Below are 22,488 nucleotides of genomic sequence, written 5' to 3'. Positions count from 1 at the left end.
ATGAGTGTGTGAAGCGTGTATCCGCATGATGTGGCGTCAAGTGAAAATTTGTTACAGGGAAAAGGATAAAAAGTGAGGAAAGGTAAGGACCTTACACAATACCTTCATCCATTTTTCATGTAGGTTTTGTTAAATTTAATAGCCCTAGTTCAACTACGCGAGGGATCAAATAAAAGGCCTTTTATATACTCTAAAACTTTAACAAAAATAATCGATTTGCGACAAAATACTCTCATTTTAAAGGTCATTGAATTGCCTTTTATACGAAATCCACCACGAATTAATAAAATATTTTTGAGTGGTTTGGGCGTGTGTTGATAGATCACTATGTGAGTCAGTCAGTCACCTTTAAGTTATTTATATTTTAAGATAATAAAATGTGTATTTAAGGAAATCTAGGCATTGTATTCGTCGTATAATATAAGATAGTAGAAGAAATAATTTAGTTATCTATTACGAAACAAACAAATAAAACTTCTTATACTTCTAAACATTTATTACTTCTCATTATTAGAATTCTTGGTAAACTGTCTTAATATCACATTTGAACTAATATAATACTAACCTTCACAGAACCATTAGGTATAAGATTTATTATTTTTATAAAACAAAAAAAAATAGAACAGGAAAATAACACTCGCTAATATTAGTTTGCTATTTTTACTGTGAATAATGAACCAGGTTTTCAAGTTAATTGATTCATAGCTTTTTAATTAGAACCTGGAAGCGACGGTGCGGTGAGTTTACGTTTAATTTCGTTCATATTTTATGGAAATTTCAACGTAAATAGGTACCTGCTTTATTGTAAGGATACGGCTAAACTCATTGGGAAAATGTTAATGTTATGAAAACAAGCCAAATGACGTCACCAACTGAATTTATGATGATAAATTGAATGAGTGTTGTTGAAAATATATATAACGTAATATTTTACAGGATGTTTGATTTTACGGAGTGGGAAAACTTTTCCATTGTTATAAAATTGTAGTTTAAATATGTTTAACATGTCATAATTACTACTTCTCCATTTTTTTGGCTTCTGCTAGCGGTTTCGCCTGTGGTCCTGATATTTAGTATCCCATGTAATATTCTAGACCACAATCTACTCCTGTTCCAAATTTCATGCCGATCTCTTCAGCTATTTTGATGTGATTGAGTAACACACAAACTCACAAACATTCGCATTTATAATATTAGTAAGAAAAAGATATCCGATAAATACTTGCATACTAGATATTTTTTGTTTTTCTTCAAATACATACGTGTTATACTACGAAGTACAAATAGAAACGTTTAAGAGCAAAATCAAATCCCAAAACTCATTAAAATCCAACTTAAACCGAAACAAAGAAGAATATATAACAACAACAACAAACAAAATAAAAAAAAAATACACCCAACTCCACACAAACGGAATCGAACAGCCAAAACCCATATATTTACAAAAATCTAATTATAAACATTTTAAGGTTTTACTGCTGGGAATAAAGGAGGAGCATTTGGACGAAATATACTGGCTGTTTTAAAAGGCCATTAGCGAAGATTTAAAGAGTACCTCGGCTGCTTAGAGTCGCTTAACAATGAGCCAACGTAATGGCAAACAATGCAAGTCCACTTCATACAAAGGAGGTCCGTAAAGTGGTAGGTCATAATAATATGCAAGGATAAACCACCTGCATTATTATATTATATTATTAACTACCATATTTGGAGAGTAGGGAAGGAGACTTGCTATTTATTACGATTTTACTCCTTTATGTTATGACTGTCTTACAAACTGCTTGCAAACTACTCTTAACTAATGAACGTATCTTAGTAATGTTTTTGTTCCGAAATAATTACTAAAGTAGTCTTTAAACCTAGATATAAACCTAGCCTTATGATATGAACCGTACGTATCCTCTAAGTGCGGCAATAAGACACATATGATTCATAACATAATAAGGCTAGGTTTATATCTTGGTTTAAAGACTGCCTTAGCAATAATTTTCGGAACATAATCGTTACTAAGAAATAGTTTAAGTTATCATTAAATTTCTCTGAGTACGGTAGTTACTCTCATAAGGTAAGATATAATCTGAGTTCGTATAGTACGAATTTAATCACAACAAATAATAGCCACTCAAAGCAAGCATTCAGAGACAGAAATTCAATTAAATTATAATTGAAGAATCCTAATATAATGAAAATACCAAATCTAAAAGGAATAGTTTGCAATCAACGTTTTTGTACGTATTACACGGAGTCGTACTAGGGATAATATTCATTCGAAAATATTGGCAAAAAAACGTCTACTTACAATCGAGGGCTTCTATAATGAAAAATTGGAATTGGCCGTTGGACGCATTTTCAGAAATGTAAATAATAGTAGGGAGGTCGTGATCTAATCATAAATCTATTTTCGGGAGTATGCCTTTATGTTTGAAGAAAGATACTGACACTTTGAAATTAAAAATATTTCCAGATATTGTTAATTTTCGTCTTTTTTCAGTCATCTTTCAGTGCCTAAGAATATAACGCTTAGGTGATTGCTATTTTTATTCTTCTCAGACAAGAAATAGAACTCAGTATTAAATTATTTTTTTTGTAAAAAGTATTTTATTTCACACATTTTAAAAGTCGGTTAAAATTCTCTATCTCAATAACTACTTTATTTATTTGTATTGTCACAGTCACTTAATTAACTTTATTGTGATTTCTATGTGAGTATGAAGTTCCATTGGCCATTTCTGGTCTTCTTCATCAGTTCCACCTCTTCAAAGGTTACTTTTTGACTGTAAATGCTTAAATTCTAGATGAATATACCAAAATCACTATATAGTTCCCTATAATATTTGAGGAGTTCCCTCGATTTCTCTAAGATCCCATCATCTGTACCCTTAGTACGAGTTTGATTTATGTTGAACGAAAACGAAACGAGAGCGCGTTCGGCGTTCTGATTGGCCAGCGCGAATGAACTAACCAATCACACAGTCACTTAATTAACTTTATTGTGATTTCTATGTGAGTATGAAGTTCCATTGGCCATTTCTGGTCTTCTTCATCAGTTCCACCTCTTCAAAGGTTACTTTTTGACTGTAAATGCTTAAATTCTAGATGAATATACCAAAATCACTATATAGTTCCCTATAATATTTGAGGAGTTCCCTCGATTTCTCTAAGATCCCATCATCTGTACCCTTAGTACGAGTTTGATTTATGTTGAACGAAAACGAAACGAGAGCGCGTTCGGCGTTCTGATTGGCCAGCGCGAATAAACTAACCAATCACATGGCCGAATGCGCTCTCATTTCGATTACTTGAAACGTAAAGCAAACTCATGCTAAGGGTACAGATCCTAACTTGGTGACAATAGGACCACCGCAGAACTATCTACTTTCCAACAAAAAAAGAATTTTGAAAATCCGTCGACAATTGACGGAGTATAACTTTATTGTGATTTCTATGTGAGTATGAAGTTCCATTGGCCATTTCTGGTCTTCTTCATCAGTTCCACCTCTTCAAAGGTTACTTTTTGACTGTAAATGCTTCAATTCTAGATGAATATACCAAAATCACTATGTAGTTCCCTATAATATTTGAGGAGTTCCCTCGATTTCTCTAAGATCCCATCATCAGATCCTAACTTGGTGACAATGGGACCACCTCAGAACTATCTACTTTCGAACAAAAAAAGATTTTTTAAAATCCGTCGACAATTGACGGAGTATTCGATGAACAAACATACAAAAAAAAAAAAAAAAACATACAAACAGCCGAACATAGTACCTCCTCCTTTTTGTGAAGTCGGTAAAAAAGCCTCACTCTTGAAACGATTAGACTAAGATAGAACACCTAGGTATACAACTTTCTGATCTCAAGAAATAAATTACATTATTTATTTATTTAAAATGTAATATTAAATCACTTTTACAAAGCAAAGAAGACCTTCATCTTATTATTCCGAACCTCATCTTGAGGAGCATAATCCTCTCAAATTGGATTCCTGTGTGACATGACAACGAATATACATATTCTGTCCGGACTATACATACACTGTGTATTGTCAGCTAACAATAGACATACTATCACAATGTAAAAATTTTCTTGATAATGGAATTATATTCTGCATAATATGAGAAAAAAATATAAGGAAATGTAGAATGTTATCTATTGACTTGTTTATCAAGAAGTCGTTAGCTTGGTATGAGATATTTCGAAAACCTTAAAGTGATGAGTCGTTTCATTTGTTGCTTATAATAATAGTAGATCGTAAATCTATCACCAACAAGAAATATTATCACCTAAAGAATCACCATTCAATAAACACATTGTGCCGAGCACATAGAATGAATTCATCAGTAAGTTCCTGCTAATAGCCATCGAAATACCACTGGCTTGCAGGATTTCCAGCTTAAATCGATGAAACTATTAATGAATCTAAAATCGCATTGCAATCGCTATCTCCCTTTATGACTGGGTTTCTGCTCGTAAACCCAATCACGATCAAATTAAGCAAATTCATGGCAAAGGCTGTTGTGTACTAACCTTTTGTAGCTCCTCGTCGATGTACCAATTAATATCCGACGGTGGTAGGGAGAAATCGGACGTGCAGTTCAGGAACACTTGCTCCCCAGGTTTCAACACTTTTGGCGCTCCGATTATCACGGGATCCGCCTGCGGCATCGCTAAACACAAAATAGATTTGAATTCATCGCCAATCTCTAGACTAGGTGTCATAACTTCGTTATAAACTTACACCGCCCAAATGCGGCGATCGCCAAGGGGAATCGACTATCTCAAAGTCCTTACAATCGTAGATGAGATGCTGAACTTAATTAAAGCCTTAAATTCGAATTGCCGAGTTACGCTATTGTTAGGCCGAGGCCATATTGATGTCGGCGGCGGCGGTTTGTGTTGTTCAGATAATTGCACCGATAAAACTTGTGGTTTTAGAGGCGAGCGTGGTACGGCTATTAACGAAAGCTCGAACTAGACGCTGTTAATGTCATCAATGTGCGCTCACCCTGAAACAAGCTATTTTACGATAGGCTAATGTACTTTGTATAAAATACAATCAACATAAGACTTTATTCTCAAGCTTTATAGTGCATTTTTACTATTTTCTTGTATAGTGCTGATGTTAGTCACATTGCACGCTGATCAAAGCCTTTATGTGAATGAGTTAGGTATGTGTAAGTGGGTGCTTGGGGACCGCTGAGTAAGCTACTTAGTGACAGTAAACTAGAACGAACTTTTGAATTAAAATACATCTGACAAAAGGACTAAGTATAACTTGTGAGTTACATACGCGTGTGTACAGTGAAAGAGAAGATGTTTTACGTAATAAATCGTTAAAATAACATTAAGTTTATTCTGTCTCAGCGTATTTAAACTTGTTAAGGTCGATCTGTATTTCTTCTGTTAATATAATAAGGATAAAAATAATATTTAAGCATGAAGCAAGTGATTAAGGGTGCTTTTCTACCAGAGATGTACTTTGCTACATTGCTGTGGATGCATTTGGATTCTACCAATCATATTCATTGGTACACGTAGTTTAGCACTGGTGGAATCGGACTCAGCTAAGCTGTATTAATTTTTATATAGAAAGACGCGTGCTACGGATGCGTCGATCCATTGTATACTCGAGCTGCTCTTCTTCCTCGCACAGCTATTACATTTTCGTAGCATATTAGCTACATAGCACATCTCGGGTAGAAAAGCACCTTTAGATGTGTCATCAATGTAAATCGGATCTTGTCTATAGCATAGCAGCATTTTATATTTTTAATAACCTCAGCTACCAACAGGTATACGCAGACTGTACACTATTATTCCTAGCTTATATTTTCCACAATAATTTCTAGAAAAGGTAGATTTAAGACTTCTTCATAAACATGGAAGCATAAAGCATCTCTAACAATTTCAGTTTCTCTCAGGCGGACTCAAATACTCGCAAAGCTTGCAAGAATCAGAGCGTAGAGAAAATTGTGGTTAAAAAAAAATAAACGCTCCGTTACTTTCGAGATGGAAACTTGTTTTGGTTTCCCTTCATTTTGTTTTTAAAAACAACAACACTGAGTAAATAAATCGTTCATCATCATTAGCATAGGCCCGTATAATATTTTTATATGACAGTTAAATGGATGGAACTTGAATTATTTGCGCGTTAAAATGTTACTTTTAGAGTATCGTTCGTTAAAACAATAAACCTTTCAAGTATCCGCTTTCTGTTATTTTTATTATTTGTCTAAGGCTTTAGAAACACGAGGTTTTTGATGCTAACAAAACAGCGCTCCGACAAATTTTAATTTGATGACTTATAAAATAATACGCTCTTTCATAGCGCATTTAATTCTTCTTAACTCCATCAAAAATGCTAACAAATTGCAAATAAGACTTGAACCATTAAACTGAATGGCTCTTCACCCAAATCTCTCAAACCAGGGTATTTTCTAACCTAAATCCAGCTTAGCACATTGATTGGTCAATTTTGCCGTGTGCATAAATTCGTGTGCACAAAACAGAGCTTAAAATGGATTTTATTTCAGTCGAATTGAAACTTTATGATCAATGAAATAGAACTGATGTTTTATTGTACAGCTTAAAGCTGGTGAAACGATTGGCCGTATGCGCACTATAAACGGCGCTGGCTTTTAGAACAACTATTTTGTCGGTGTCAACCGCAATTGTTGGCGATTGAAAATTGAGTTGGTGTTATGTATGTTTTATAAAAGTTGCAGCTGTTAGCAGATTATTTGACACGCAGTATATAGTATATTTTCCTGTTGCTTTTATTGTTTATTTCTTGGTGTATACTGTGCACGATATCCTTTTGTATTTTGTAAATACGTTAACATTCCGACGTCAGGGAATTGATACAATCGACAATTAATATTGTACACACAAATTTTAACGATGGTATTTTTAATTAAGTCACGTGACTGATTACTTAGCTTTGAAATAAGTATTTTTGGGTATAATTAATTCCATAACAGATTTAAGTATTATTCGTTTAGTATTGTTAAAGCCTCTAATGCTTTAGGTTGTTGCCTAAAAAAGTTTTAGAACTATTAAACTTTTCTAATTTTGTTCAAGTAAATATTTATAGAATTACTTAAATAAGTTATAAAATCTTTTGCTACTAAGATGATGCTGATGAAATTTAAACTACGATGATAGTCCATTCCCCTTTTAACAATCAATATGATGTGTTTTGAAACTTCCAGAAGACTGCAAAACACAAACAAAACGCTGTAATTATTCTAGGCAGGCTGTGCACGAACCAATCACGATACGTCAGCCAACTTTAATTACCATGACATACTATGGGCGCGTTTGATTGACTATTGCAGACAGTGTATCGAGTTACAAAGCTTTCTACGCCGCCTGTATAGCTAATACGATGTTTGTTTAAAGCATACATACAACTGAAGTAAGGTACCATCACTTATCCTTGTCACTCTACGGTAACCCAAGTACTTGTGTCTCTCTCTATCTCTCTCATATAACCTCAAACTTCAGTGCATCTAAGTTATTTGATGCCTACTGTGGGCTACGTCGGTTCTGCTGGCCGATGCAAGGAATACTAACAAAGTTACCACACATTCTCAAAGGCAGATACAATCTTCGATCTGTGAATGTTCTATTTTGAAGGCCGTTGTGATTGGTTGTATGACGGCCAATTGAATTACGCGTGAATCTCTATGTGATTCACCGTCTTTGGGAGTATGCAGTATGCCAATCTTCAGAACAAGAAAAAATTACTATAAAGGCAAATATAATGTACTTTCTTATGTCAGTCATATTTCCGGAATATTTTTTAAATCATGGGGTATTCAGCAGATTTAGTAGGAACTTGCAGTAAGGATTTTTTATAATAGCTATCGTGAGATATTGAGACATATGTTTATATTGAGAGAGTTATTATGTATGCATGAGACATGTTATATTTAGCGCCTGTTACACCATCTTCATATAAATTCCCGATAAACTTATGTGACAGATAATGCATACAAATTACGTTCTCAATCCAAAGTTATCTGATACATAGCGGCTATTCAGACATTGTGAAACAAGTCCTTAGTATGCTAAATTAACTAAAAATAACGGTTTACTAACGTAAATATATTGAGAAACAGAAACCTGCAGTGACTACCTTAACACATTTATCAATATCATGATCAAAATATTTAAAACAATTAGAACCTCACCAACAACAGTCATATGCTTCGTCTTCCTCGCTATCTGGAACCTGGGTCCTTCTGTGGACACCTCGCAGGTGTACGCGGCTCTCGTGGATATCGGAGGAGGCATGACCCTGACCACGCAGTAGTCTGGCTGACATTCCCCGCCTTGCACCATCACGTCTGATATGTTGAAAAGACGGATTGAAGGCTGTGGACAAAATTCAATTTTAGTCTTTTGTTTCATGTTTAGTTTTACTATAGATTGTATTTGAAGAGTTTAACTACTAACTATAATATTTAAATATCGATGACAGGAAAATATAAAATTGAAAAACGGTTCAATGAAAATTATGTTACTTCTGAATAATAGGTTTAACAAAATAATGTGTGACATTGACTTTAATCTATAGAAAGGCCCCAAAACTCTATATGGTACTTGCTTGACATCTAGATGTCAAGCAAGTACCATATAAATTTGCCAGTGAGCTAGCTCACTGGACGATATATTTTGCCATATTTTATTATGTAATTTTTTAGTATGTCAGATGTCAAGAAGTAAATAACATTTTGTTGGAATTGTGATTTATCTAGCAATGGCAGCCATATTTTGCATTCTGTCAGACATCTTTTTTTAAATACATAAAAGCCAAACTCTGAAATGTCAATAAATACAGAAGCTCTGCAAAATGAAGAACCTTCAACATTTTGACTTCAAAAATATGTCATTTTGGTTAACGAAATAAAAACACCATGATCGAAGAGCTATGATAAGATTTTTACAATGCGCAGGGAAGTATAATGACAGACGGTGATGGAATGGCTGCGTCGTTAATTTAATGTAAAAGCTTATTCATTTTATTGTGATGAAACAAAGGAAAGCATATAAAATAAATCTTACTGTTCTACCAGACTATGGTCGCGTGGATTTTATCGGTGTTAAAATTAAGGCTTGTGACATTTTATGGCATGGTAGATAGAGTGTAGATATAAATGTTATTGAAATGCTTATACAAGTGTATTTGTTTAAAATTGCTTATAATGTATGTACTAATTCTCTTATTTAACCTAATCACTGCATGGTTGGTGCAGTGACTGAGCAAGTGGCAACCGAACAACATGTAGCGGGTTCGATTCCCGCACGGAGCAACCCTTTGTATGATCCATAAATTATTATTTCGTGTCTGGATGTCATGTGCATGTGAACTTGTATATTTCTAAATGCACCCACAATACAGGAGAAAATTCTAGTGTGGCTACATCTTGTGACTGACACGATGATAATAATGTTCAATCTTAGGTAACTATTTTTATCAAATTAAGTTTTTTGTTCATTCGACTTTTTTTGCAAATCTCATCATACTTAATGGATATCGTATTAATATTGTACCAAATCGCTATCCCTATTATTTATTACTACAACAAAGTATTAACAACAATACCCTCGATTTGAGCCATTTATAACTGCCAAATAGTTGGAGCTTTTGATAACCCGCTGTGTATGGATACAGCGTGTTTCTATTCCTGTTTTCTATTGGAACGGTTTCCATTATCCTCGAACAACAGATTGTATCGATAACTGGAACATCTGGTGATAACAACGCATTTCATATTGAATGTAGCACGCTGCTAACGACTAGTCGAAATAGGGTCAAAATCCAGACGCTTTGAATTCGATCCAAAATGTTCTGTATACTAATTAGATGAAATTTTGGAAATGGGGGAATGCTAATCAATGGTGCGGTTCAGTAGTGATGTTTTCAAGTCGTAAGACGTTTCTGGTATGGTGTTCATCGTAACACAATGTGATAGTAGTACTGTTACTAGGAAATAGGAGGCGGTGTATAAATCTGATAGGCTTAGGTTTAAGTAATTTCTAACATTTCAGCCGACTTTACTGAGGGATAGGAATGAACGGTTACTGAAATATTTATGACTAGCTTCTGTCAGCGACTTCGTACGCATAAATAGGTGATTCCCGTTTTATTTTTCCGTTCTACACTCTTGTTTGTTTTTTTTTTTTAGTTTTTTGGAGTCAATACAGATTAGTAATTAAATTCCTATTGCTCATTTCTTCCCCTTAAGAGAAGAAGCTTTAATTCTATAGTGGAAGAACTACAAGCCGATGATAATTAATGCCTCAACCTTTATCAAACTCATCATAAATCTGTTAACTATAAATAATGTTAATTCCTGGAAACTCCTGCGAAGGATTCAAAACATTCTGATAGACAGCCAAGGTCTATAGTAATCAACAATATTGTTATTATGTTGACTAATTTAGCAAACTCTCAGTTTTAGTTGGAAACTTTGGACGTGTTTATGATCGGTACAGACCGGGTGAGGTCGCACTGATCGATTGAAAACAATGGGTCTATTAGTAGATGTTGAGTAATAATATCTTACAGTTAGTTCTATTATCATACTCGTATTGACTTTAGTAAGTATTGTTTTAAACATAAAACATACATAACGTATACCCTTTTAGCTCTCCAATGGGGTAATTTGAAGTGAATATTTGCAATGTTACATCCACTTTTCATCAATTATGTTATAAGTTCCGTATTATGGGTTTAAGCCTATTGACATTTTAATATACTGACTACAATTCCAGAACCTGGGCATTTTTAAACATCGGAGACATTTCATAGTACTTTAACCTACACCGAATCTGAACCTTTGTTTGGCTGTCGCTATAGTGACCCTTGATCAAAAAGGCAATAGGCTACTTTCCTACTAGTCAAATTCAATACTTTTTTCGAAACGTCAAAAACGATATTTTCTATGAACTTTGTATGAAATAGTGCGTTATGACGTCATAAGTTTTTGACGTCAAATAGTAGACTTATTTCTAGAAATTTAGCTAGAAAAAATCGAAAATTAAATAGTTCATCAAATTTATGAATGAGAGTGTGATTATTTTTTAATATTTTATTGTATTGAAAAGTTGTAATAATTTATTTTTGACCGAGGATAGTACCCAATTGAGTCAAAGTTGGTGATAATTTTTATGAATACTCCAAAATTTTTAGTTACGTAACCACACAAGAACACCGTAAAATATCATAATTTTATGTATAAACTTACACACTTAAAATCTAATCTACATGGGAACATGTATATAAAAGCAATGTAAATAACATTATAAATTCTCTAAAGTAAAATAAGACGAAAATAAAATACTCCTGAAGTTCCTGTTTACTTTGCAAGGGACATGAGCGACTTTAAGATTGCCGTGGGAAATCAAAATACGTTTAGTATCTTCAGGGGATAAATAAACGACTGGTATGGAATAATAAAACGTATTTTATGGCACGGTAAACAGTTTCTGTATTATTATTTTTGTTGCTATAAATGGAGTGAAGTGGTGTGTGTATTATTTTGTTTCTATTATTGCCTTTTGAAAGTGCATTTTTACTTCGCTTTTATCAATGCTAATGCGAAAGACGCACATACATATAGCCATATATTGAAAAATGAAACTACCTTTTCGTACCGTAATGTGCACCTATGTGTGACGTTGTTGTGAAACTAGCAATAATCATTATTCATTATTCATTATTAACAAAAAAAAGTTTATTTAGAAGGAATAATCTTCTCTGGATGCAAATAGTAGCAGTTTCCATTTTTTTTTTACAAAATGAAATAAACCTCACAATATTCATTAAGCACTAAAGAAAGACATTTACGAAGTATTTTAACTAACCAGTAAAACGTTTAAAATTTTAATAATGAATGAATACGTTAACAAAACGCGAAATCGTTAACAAAACAAAAAAAAAACTAGATTTCACACAAAGAAAACACTTGCAAATAAAACGCGACGAGAAAACATCGTGGAAAAACTGAACGTAAATTTAAAACAAAACTGCGTCCTTTTAAAAATGGGAGTAAAAAAAACAAACGCACCTGCTGTGTGGGATTATATCTGAATATCTCGTTAGTGTCCCTGTACCACTTGACAGAATGTAGTTTCTGTTCATCCATCTTGAAGTGGCAGCTGAGCTCGGCTGCCCGCCGGGGGTCTGCGTACAACGGGACCTTGAGCTGCGATATGTCGTGTGCTGATGTCGTCACTGTGAAAGACAATACGTATTATTCAATTTATGTAATGTAGAAGATTGTTATGTATGTCAGGTGTCACTGGTATCGAGTTTTAGGTCTTAATGTTCTGTTTAGTTCTGAGAATGATTTTAGTGTTATGTTTTAGTAAGACCTAATCACATCAACAGCCTTATAAGTAGCCACTGATGACCAAAGGGCTCTTCTCACAAGGAGAAGGTTTGAGCATAATTGACCACGCTTGCTCAATGCGGGTTGGTGATTTCAAATTTAGAATTAGAAATTATAAGCCCAGGTTTCCTCAAGATATTTTATTTCACTGTTTGTCAGTGGTGTCTAAATAATTTTAGAAAGTACATATAACTCGGGAAATATCACATTGGTACTTCTGTTTGCAGGAACGAAGCAAAAATTATATAAAGCGTAACATTCGCGGAAGGCATGATTATGTAAGTCAGGAATAATTTAAATAACAAACACATATTATGTACCGACACAATTATATACATATGTATAATTAGTATACATATAACACGTGTAAAACATTAACGTAACTTATATGTATGAACAAACGGTAAACGAGATGCTTTATGTAATTAGTTTCGCCTGCTAATGTAAACTTGCCGTCACACACTTTATACATGGCAATTATGACGTAATTTACAATTTTGTTTGCCAAGTCTAGAACATAGAGGGACATCACTAAAGTTCCTAATTGGTTACCTATAATATAAAAGTAACAAAAACCTTTTTTGAAAAAGGGAACCGCCTGCATTTATCTTTATCGCCTCCATTTTTTTTAAGTTGGGTTATATCTTTAAAACCTTTTCCTAAGTCTGTAATATAATATGCTGACAACCGTATCAAAATAGGTTTAGCCAAATGCGAGATAATCGCATTCAAACACACATTTCAAACTAAGAATCGCCTTTTTTGGATTTGGTTAAAAATAAAAAGGAATTTTATAGTTAAAATAAAGTAGGCAAAATCTTTTTCGTCCTCAAACAAGAAAAATCCAAATAGGTAATATTAAAATGAGTAAGAATTAAATAATGCGCAAACCAGTCAAAACGAGCCAGATAATGTATTTATTCATTCGTAGCTGAGGCTATGATTACCTGCTACGCCGTAGTCGCGTAGTCGATTCTACGGCGTAGTCGACTCTATGGCAAAAAGCGTTAATTAATATGAAAGCTCATGTATTATCTATTTTATTATGAAAAAATTGTGACTTCATTTGTTACAGAACAATAGGTAGTTTTTTGTCGTTGACATTAAAATAATTAATTTCTATAGAATTGCACTTGCCAATTCGCTTTATTTTTAATTAAATGGAGAGACAATAGCACATCGCTATTTTTTTCAAAGATTTGCAAGTCATTTTAATTACGTAAGCAGCTTATAAATAAATTGTTCTTTGTTGTTACTAGAACCATTTTTACTAATCGTCCCCTTTGTGTTTCAATGGAATAGTGTGTCTATTGTTTTAAGTGCGGTTCAGACTTTTTAGACTTTATTATATTAGCAAATACTACGAATCCATTAATCTTTTTGATATTAAAAACTGCAAATGATATGAAATAAAATGAGAAATGATATACATACCCTCTGTACATTAAGCGAAACAATAGACATTTTCAAAAACCACGGTTAATATAAATTAGAATAACTCTGTCTATACATATAATAAAACTGTAGAAGTGTTTATTATGTACATTGAAAATATAAAAAATGTAGTGTAACTAGAAAGACTCAAAAGCAAAAAATGTAATTAAAATGTCTGTCTGTATGTATGTTCACGCATATACTACCGGTCTGAATACAATGAAACTTAGAATAATTAGACTTTAATATACTGGACACAACACTGGGTAATGTTTATCCTGAAAAAGTGTATACTCTAAAAAACAAACTTAATTATGCGGCTCGATCTCTAGACACGATTACTGTACCAAACGCAAATAAAAGTTTGTCGAATGTTAGGTTATCCGCAGGGGGTGCGGTGCCAGAAGACCTCCCCGTGGTGCACCCTGGGTACAGGCAATAGTCCCCCTAACGGGGGTGATAGGGTTGGAGAGGCTATTGCCTGTAGCGAACTTTTGGACGGGGCGGAAGAACCCGAGATGGGTTCTGGGGGCGGCGGGCTTTGTGCTGACACATGGCCTGCGCCTCCGAGGGGCGTCACTCCGCACGTCTCTCTGACTTAGCAGAGAGCGTGGCGGAGAGGCAAGGACGGTGCTCGTTGTGCACTCACCCTGCCAACGAGCAGCATCGGGGCACAAGTTGTCCTCGATTGCAACCGTTGATATCGTAACCCGGGAAGAGGTCATGGTCATGTTTTATGACTCTGAACGGGACGAGGGTCTTGGCTTGATCGCCCGGACCGCGAGGAAGATAACCTCTATAAAAAATTCCTCCAATACCAAGTTCTGGTGCGCGGCGAGGGTATGCGTGGCTGAGGAGTAGAGTCAGTCGCGAGCGCACCCCCAGCTAGGGGACCGGTGGACCCTCTAGTTGGGTTACAAATATACACTTACCCAGGTACAGGGGGCACTGCCTGGGTGGACTGGATATTTCCCCCATTCTCGTGGGAACTATATGGAGAAAAGAAATTTAAAAAACAAAAAACAACCACCAGAGAAGGAGAGGGCAGGTGAGCTTAGCTCACCTGCAGTTGTTGTGGCAGAGAGCCCCAGTGGCTCTGGTGCCCGTGGGGAGGCGCTGGTCTCGTCCGGCAAGTCCCACACACGGGTCCCAAGTCGGGAGGGGTCGGACTCGGAGTCCGACTCGTCATCTGTGTCTGGCGTGAGCGTCATTTCAATGCGCCAGACAAGATCGACTTTTAAGCGTCCCAGGACGGAGGAGGTTCGAGGACTGTCCTCGTCCTCAAATACGCAGGAGGCCCCGGCCCCTCCTAAAATCCCCACGACTGCGCGGGGTAGAGGCAGGGGAAGGCCCAAGAGGCTGTCAGCCACTGCACGGTCCAAGCCGGCTAAGCGTCTGGCCGCGGAGGATACCCTGAGAAGTGGCGCCCTCTCAGACTCCTCTATAAAGGAGGTCTCAGACGCCGACGGTATGGAAGGCGAGCGCGGCACTGGGACGCTGCGCCAAACCATCAAAGAAGCGCTCCGCCAGGTAGCTGGGAAGAAATTCCAGTCTACTAAAGCTGCTCAGCTAAAGTCGGTGGAGGCTGAAATAATGGCGGCGGTCTTTGATGTGTGCAGAGTCCCCTCAGCGGGAAAAGTGCACAAGGAGTTGGCCGAAATGCGGCAGGAGCTGGCGCGCTTATCCGCCTCCAACGCGGCTCTGGAGACCGAGCTCCGGTCCACCAAGGCGGAGCTTGCCGCTTGCCGAGGAAGCCATCCTCAACCCTCGGCGGAGCCCGATAAGCTCGGGCTAATGCGCAGAGAGATGGCTGCCTTCCAGCAGCGTTTTAATGTGCTGGAGGGCAGACTTCTTCGTCCCTCGCTAGCGGCCTCGAGCTTAGCGACCTCGAGGTCATACGCGGCTGTTGCAGCCAGGTCCTCGACCTCCTCTGGTCAGACTGGCTGCGGTGCCCAACAGGTGGCGAGACCACGAGCGGCTCCTCCAACGAGGACCCCAGCACCCCCAGCGGTGCAGGCACAAGCTACACCGGCGGCGAACGCGTCTTCAGGACGCAAAAGAAGGAGCAAGGGTGCTGCGGTTCAGCAGGCTGAAGCCCTAGCCACAGGTGCGCCTACCCCGACAGCAAGGGGTCCAGACGGTAGTGAGTGGCAGGTCGTCGGCGAGGCGAGGAGAGTCGCCAAAGAAGCAAGAAAGCGCCGCAAGAAAGCGCAGCGGCAGCGGCGGCAGCAGGAGCGCAAAGAAAAGCGCGCTGCGGCCTTGCTTCTCGCCCCCAAAACCGCGGCTGTAGTGATTACATTACAGCCCGATGCGGTGAAAAGGGGCATGACATATGGCGACGTCCTCGCCAAATTGAAGGGGGCGGTGACTCCCGCGGAGTTCGGGGCCCCTAACGGGTTCGCTATTAAAGCGACCGCTACAGGAGCCCGTTTATTGGAGGTCCCCGGCGCAGCCAGCGGCCCGTCCGCTGACGCCTTAGCCGAAAGGCTTCGGGCGTGTCTCGGTGCGGACGAGGTTCGCGTGTCCAGGCCCACTAAGTGCTTGGATCTGCGAATAATGGGCCTGGATGACTCCGTGACGGAGCATGAGGTGGTGGCCGCTGTCGCCAGGACGGGAGGGTGCCCTGCTGATCAGGTCAAAGCAGGCACCATCCGTCCGGACAACTCGGGTCTGCGAACGGTGGTCGTGAGTTGCCCCGTCACAGCGGCCCAAAAAATTAAGGAGGGCAAAAGGCTCCTGGTAGGCTGGGTCTCGGCGCAGGTCAAGCTGCTCGAGGTCCGGCCTCTGAGGTGCTACCGCTGCCACGTGGGCCACCACGTAAGCGTTAAATGCACCTCGGAGGTTGACCGCAGCGACCGCTGCTTCCGCTGCGGTCAGCCCGGTCACAAGGCCGGCACGTGCACCGCCCCGCTGCACTGCGACGCATGTGCGGCGGCTGGCAAGCCGGCCAATCACCGGGCCGGGAGCAAGGCCTGCTCCCCGCCTACCAAACCCAGGGGCAAGGGCAGGTCCTCCGCCGCCCCCGTCGTTTCCACCGCCGCCACCGTGGCAGTCGCCACTGCCACCGCCGCCGCGGTCAGCGCCGGCTGTAATGCCGCCAGGGAGGAGGTTGTAATGGATTGCCATTAATGAATCCATTCCGCCTCCTCCAGGCGAACATCAACCACTGCGCCGCTGCTCAGGATCTCCTGCTCCAGAGCATGGCGCAGTGGTCGATCAATGTCGCCGTAGTCTCCGAGCCGTATTTCGTCCCGCCCAGGGATCACTGGGTGGCGGACTTGGACGGCTCGGTGACCATCATCTCGTCGGCCGCCGCCGGTACCCCGACTCTCGAGAGCGCTCGAAGAGGCCGGGGTTGTGTTGCAGCACGGTTCGGAGAGATCGCTGTGGTGGGCGTGTATTTCTCTCCGAACCGAACTCTCGTCGAGTTCCACAACTCCCTTAGGGAGTTGGTCGCCGTCGTCGTCGGGTTCCGTTCCCTCCCCGTACTTGTCCTCGGGGACTTCAATGCCAAAAACTTGGCTTGGGGTTCCCGGTTCACTGACGTTCGGGGTAGGATGGTGGAAGACTGGGCTCTGGAGACAGGCCTAGTCGTCCTGAACCGGGGTTCTGTCCCCACGTGTGTGCGGATGCAGGGTGAGTCGGTGGTGGATATCTCGTTCGCCAGCCCCGCTCTGTCACCCCGTGTTGTTGACTGGCGCGTTATGGAGGAGGTGGAGACGTTTTCTGACCACCGGTATATCCGGTTCAACGTCTCCGCCGAGTCCGCGGACCCGCCAGTCAGACAGGCCCCATGTGGCCCGCGTTGGGCGCTAAGACAGTTGGACCGGGAGCTTTTCCTGGAAGCCGCAATCGTGCAGGCCTGGGTGATACCACCGGACAGGCCTGCCGACATCGACGAAGAGGCAAGATGGCTCCAGGACGCCATGTCCAGAATATGTGACGTGGCGATGCCCCGGGTCCGTCCAGGTCAGCGCAAGCGCCAGGTGTACTGGTGGTCGCAAGAGCTGGCTGCTCTGCGCAATGCGTGCGTAGCTGCGCGCCGCCGGTACACGAGGCACCGCAGGCTCCGTATCCGCGCTCCAGACGCGGAGGTAAGAGAGGCGGAGTTGTACGAGGGGTACAAGGTGGCGAAGGCCGCCCTCAAAGCGGAGATTTGGCGGGCTAAGGAGGAAGCCCGCCGGGAGATGCTGGAGACTCTGAACAGAGATCCATGGGGGCGCCCCTATCGGATGGTGCGTGATAAGCTCCGCACGTGGGCTCCCCCACTGACTCAGAGTCTCCGGCCAGAGGTCGTAGAGGAAGTAGTCGGCACCTTGTTTCCCCGACTACGGAGGGGTTTCACCCCTCCATCCATGACTCCGCCCCCTGCGGTGCCCAATGCGGGCCACAGTGACGACGACGACGACATCGTTCCGGAGGTGACCGAGGCAGAACTGAGAGCGGCGGTGCGCCGGATGGGCGCCAAGAACACCGCCCCAGGACCCGATGGCCTACATGGCAAGGCGTGGGTCCTGGCCTCGGAGGCTCTCGGGCCTCGATTAATAGGTCTCTATAGCGCATGCTTGGAGAGGGGCCAGTTCCCGCTTCAGTGGAAGACGGGAAAACTGGTCCTCGTGAAGAAGCCGGGGCGCCCTGCGGACTCTCCATCCGCATACCGGCCCATTGTGCTGCTCGACGAGGTGGGAAAAGTCTTCGAAAGGATAATTTCGAACCGCCTCGTCGCGCACTTGTCCGGATCTGGGCCGGACCTCGCGGATGGCCAGTTCGGCTTCCGCAGAGGGCGCTCCACGGTGGACGCCATCATGCGCGTAAGGGACCTCACGACGGGGACTGCAGTGTCCAGGGGTAAGGTCGTTGTAGCGGTGTCTCTGGACATTGCCAACGCCTTCAACTCCCTACCCTGGAGCTGTATACTGGAGGCACTTCGGTATCATCGGGTGCCTACCTACCTCCGTCATATAATCGAGGCCTACCTGACAGACAGGTATGTCATATACCCCGGTCACCAGGGCGAATGGAAACGGCGAGAGATGTCGCGCGGTGTTCCACAGGGTTCGGTTTTGGGACCGCTCCTGTGGGATATCGGTTACGACTGGGTGCTGCGCACCGACCTCCCGAACGGCGTCGACGTAATATGTTACGCCGACGATACGCTAGTGTTAGCGCACGGGAGGTCGCACCAGGCGGCGGCCAACTTAATGGCGAGAGCGGTTGCGACAGTTGTTGATAGGATCCGGCAATTGGGACTCGAGGTGGCGCTCCACAAGTCCGAGGCCATGTGTTTTCATGGCCGCGGGAACGCGCCACCTCCGGGTGGGTCCCAAATAACGGCAGGAGGGGTTACCATCGGCGTCGAGACGACGATGAAGTATCTAGGACTCGTCCTCGACAGTCGATGGAACTTCGTGGAGCACTTCCGACGTTTGGCTCCTAAGTTGGAACGGACGGGGGCTGCGCTTAAGCGGCTCCTGCCAAACCTCGGGGGGCCAAATGCCTCCTGCCGGAGGTTGTACGCGGGGATCGTGCGGTCCATGGCCCTCTATGGCGCCCCTGTGTGGGCGCCGAATCTGATGCGGCGGCCAGCTCGGACGCTGCTCACGTCTCAGAGGGTCATGGCCATCCGAGTGATCCGTGGATATCGCACGATCTCCGGGGAGGCGGCGAACCTCCTTGCCGGATTACCGCCGTGGGATTTGGAGGCGAAGGTGCTCGCGCATGTGTTCAGTTTGCGCGCCGACGCGTGCCGCCGGGGCGAAACTCCACTGCCGCGCCAGATCAGTGCGTGGCGGGACGAGCTCCGGCGCGATCTCATGGCGGAATGGCAGCAACGACTGTCGCAACCGAGGGCTGGGCTCGCTGTCATCGCAGCGGTAAGTCCCCTCTTTGAGGAGTGGCTAGAGAGGCGCCACGGCGTCCTCACCTACCGCCTGACGCAGGTGCTTACCGGACATGGGAGTTTCGGTAGGTTCCTGTTCCTTATTGGGCGGGAGGAAACGCCCGGGTGTCATCACTGTGAGGACCGCCCGGAGGACACGGTAGAACATACGGTGGCGGTGTGCCCTGCGTGGGCTGAGCACCGCCAAGTCCTCAGGGATGTGGTCGGCGACGGCGACCTCTCGCGCCCGGCACTGGTTCAGGCCATGGTGCGGAGCGAGAGGGACTGGGATGCCGTCTCCTCCTTCTGCGAAGCAGTCATGCTAGCTAAGGAGGAGGCGGGGCGCGTGAGAGAACAAACCTCCTCACGCCCCAGCCGTCGCGAGAGACAGTCCGGGCGTCGGGGATCGCGAGACGATCTCCGGCCACCGTAAGTGCGGGCCTGCGGACGGCGAGCAAGGGTAGCTCACCGCCCGAACAGAACCAGACCCGTGCGTGCGGCGCGTCGCGTTCCGCGCGCGCCTCAAAGAGCCATCAGACCACCACAGATGGGGCCCAGCAGGGCTGATGCCTGACCCGGAGCTGCGGACTACCTAGCGGGTTTACCGGGGCTCCGGCTCGAAAAGCAGGAGAAGGAACGGGGTGGTTTTTAGTCAGTAAGAGTCTGACACTCCCTCTCGCCTCACCCAAGGCGAGAAAAGTCATTGGATGATTTTCCCCCTCAAAAAAAAAAAAAAAAAAAAAGGTTACCCGCAGAGGACCTTAAGCTGTAACTATAGGGCCGATGGTCGAAATTAGCTTGCGGTACACGTACGGATGTAATTCTACGGAAATCGTATCAACTATCAGATTTACATAATTATCTCCAAGATCTGTAGATCTTAGAGATGGCAATAAGTCAAAATCCGAAATGCTGCAAGAAGTCATTATTCCACGTGGACGAAGTCGCGGGCAAAAGCTAGTATGAACTAAAGATATGACTGTAGTGAAGTATTTAATCTTTTTTTTGTCATTCACATATCATATAATGTAGGTAAGTATTACTTACAACATTTTTCATACATTTTGAAATGTTTCATATTAAATTGTTTACAAAATCCACACGAGACAAACATGGCGAACCCAAGGGCAAATGTTTGAGAGGTTGAGTCCTTGTTGTAAACAGCAACGTACAGCCTTGGCCAAAAGTATTGAGCACCTTACAAATTTCGCTCGATCACGGTAAGTATGGGAGAAAACTAAATCTAATGTTGAAGTATTTGTTTGTCGGCTATCTACAAAGATTTAAAAACAATGATTTATGCCGTAGCTAGGAATAAAACACCTAGGTGTAATAAAATGAGATTTTTACAATGTTTGTATTTATTTATCAGTTCGCTACCATCGCTCGTTTTGACAACATCCCGTGATCCAGGTGCGTTTTTGGTATTTTATCTCAAAGTTATAAGTATTATCGTTGTAATATGCCAAAACGAAACGAACTTTCTTCAGAAAATCGAGTGGAGGTACAGCTTCTGCATGAGCAAGGGAAATCACAAGTAGAGATTTTCAAAACTGTGAAATGTTCGCGCCGATCCTTGCAATTTGCCATTCAGCGATTCTATGCTATCCGACCACATCAAAATATACCAAAAACAGGGCGCAAACGCATCACCACAGACCGTCAGGATCAGCAGTTACCGAGAGAGTCGTTAAAAAATAGGAAAAAATGATCTTCAGAGCTCGCTGCTGAGTTGTCAGAACAAAATAAGGTATCAATTTCTGCTGGAACTACTTGTAGAAGACTTTATAAAGCTGATTCAAAAGGTTGTGATGCTAGGAAGAAAGCATGGCTCCCGACAAAAACAAAAAAACTCGGTATAAATGGGCCTTACAACATCGAACTTTCACCAATTCAGAGTGGCCAAATTTTGTGTGGTCAGACGAATCTAACTTAGAGGTAAGTAACTATATTTAATGCCCTAATAAAATAATATAAAATGGTTTAAAATCCAAACGCATAGATGAAGTTCTTTTGTTTTCTGGAACTCAATATTTGTCTCTTTATAGCAGATTTTTGGTACCCCTGTTGTGACCTCTGTACGTCGCCGGGTGGGCGAAGATTTTAATCCAGAGTGTGTGGTACCAACCGTAAAACATGGTGCCGGTAGCATAATGGTCTGGGGTTGCATGACCGATTCTGGAGTTGGCGAATTGTTCGTGTGAGAGGGCCGCATGGACTCTTCTAAGTACATAAATTTACTAGAAACTGCGTTCCTGCCTTCATTCACGAAACTTTTCGGCGACAGGAACATGGATACTGGTAAATTCCAGCAGGATAACGCACCTTGCCACAAATCTGCCCGCACTATGGCATGATTCCGGGAAAATAACGTAGAGCTTCTTGACTGGCCTACCTAGTCGCCAGATCTAAACCCCATAGAATATTTATGGGTTTTAGTAAAGCGCAGAGGTAGGCGCCACACAATTAACAACAGAGAAGATTTGAAACGCCACCTATGCCTAGAATAGAACGCGATTACTGCTAAAGACTGTAAAAATCTTGTTAGCTCTATACCAAAAAAAAATTCTGCCGTAATTAAGGCAAAGGGTGGACTTACAAAATATTCATTTTCAATTAATAAATAGTAAAATAAACATATAAAAAACATTTTGTTTTGTTTCTATTTGATATTTCGCATAAAACTCAAAGATTTCATGGGTGCTCAATACTTTTGGCCAAGGCTGTATAATTTGTGTGAAAGTCGACGCCAAGCCAGAAAAGTTGAGCTACTTT

General features: G+C 41.9%; 1 protein-coding gene and 1 long non-coding RNA gene across 2 annotated transcripts in view; one reads left to right on the top strand and one right to left on the bottom strand.

Annotated features, from left to right (window-relative positions):
- Nucleotides 1-22,488, top strand: part of LOC126912538 (uncharacterized) — a 213,882-nt gene that overhangs the window by 130,580 nt on the left and 60,814 nt on the right. The gene's annotated exons all lie outside the window — the stretch shown is intronic.
- The window catches only part of LOC118264401 (uncharacterized), a 72,498-nt gene that overhangs the window by 4,968 nt on the left and 45,042 nt on the right, over nt 1-22,488 (bottom strand). The window contains exons 2-4 of the mRNA XM_050705067.1: nt 12,078-12,244; nt 8,196-8,379; nt 4,528-4,667 (exon numbers count right to left, since the gene is read on the bottom strand). Coding sequence (XP_050561024.1) covers nt 4,528-4,667; nt 8,196-8,379; nt 12,078-12,244 — 491 coding nt within the window. The remainder of the gene's footprint in view (nt 1-4,527; nt 4,668-8,195; nt 8,380-12,077; nt 12,245-22,488) is intronic.

This window comes from Spodoptera frugiperda, chromosome 26 (assembly GCF_023101765.2).
Source record: "Spodoptera frugiperda isolate SF20-4 chromosome 26, AGI-APGP_CSIRO_Sfru_2.0, whole genome shotgun sequence".
Taxonomy (NCBI): domain Eukaryota; kingdom Metazoa; phylum Arthropoda; class Insecta; order Lepidoptera; family Noctuidae; genus Spodoptera; species Spodoptera frugiperda.
This window is presented reverse-complemented; position numbering and strand designations above follow the sequence as displayed.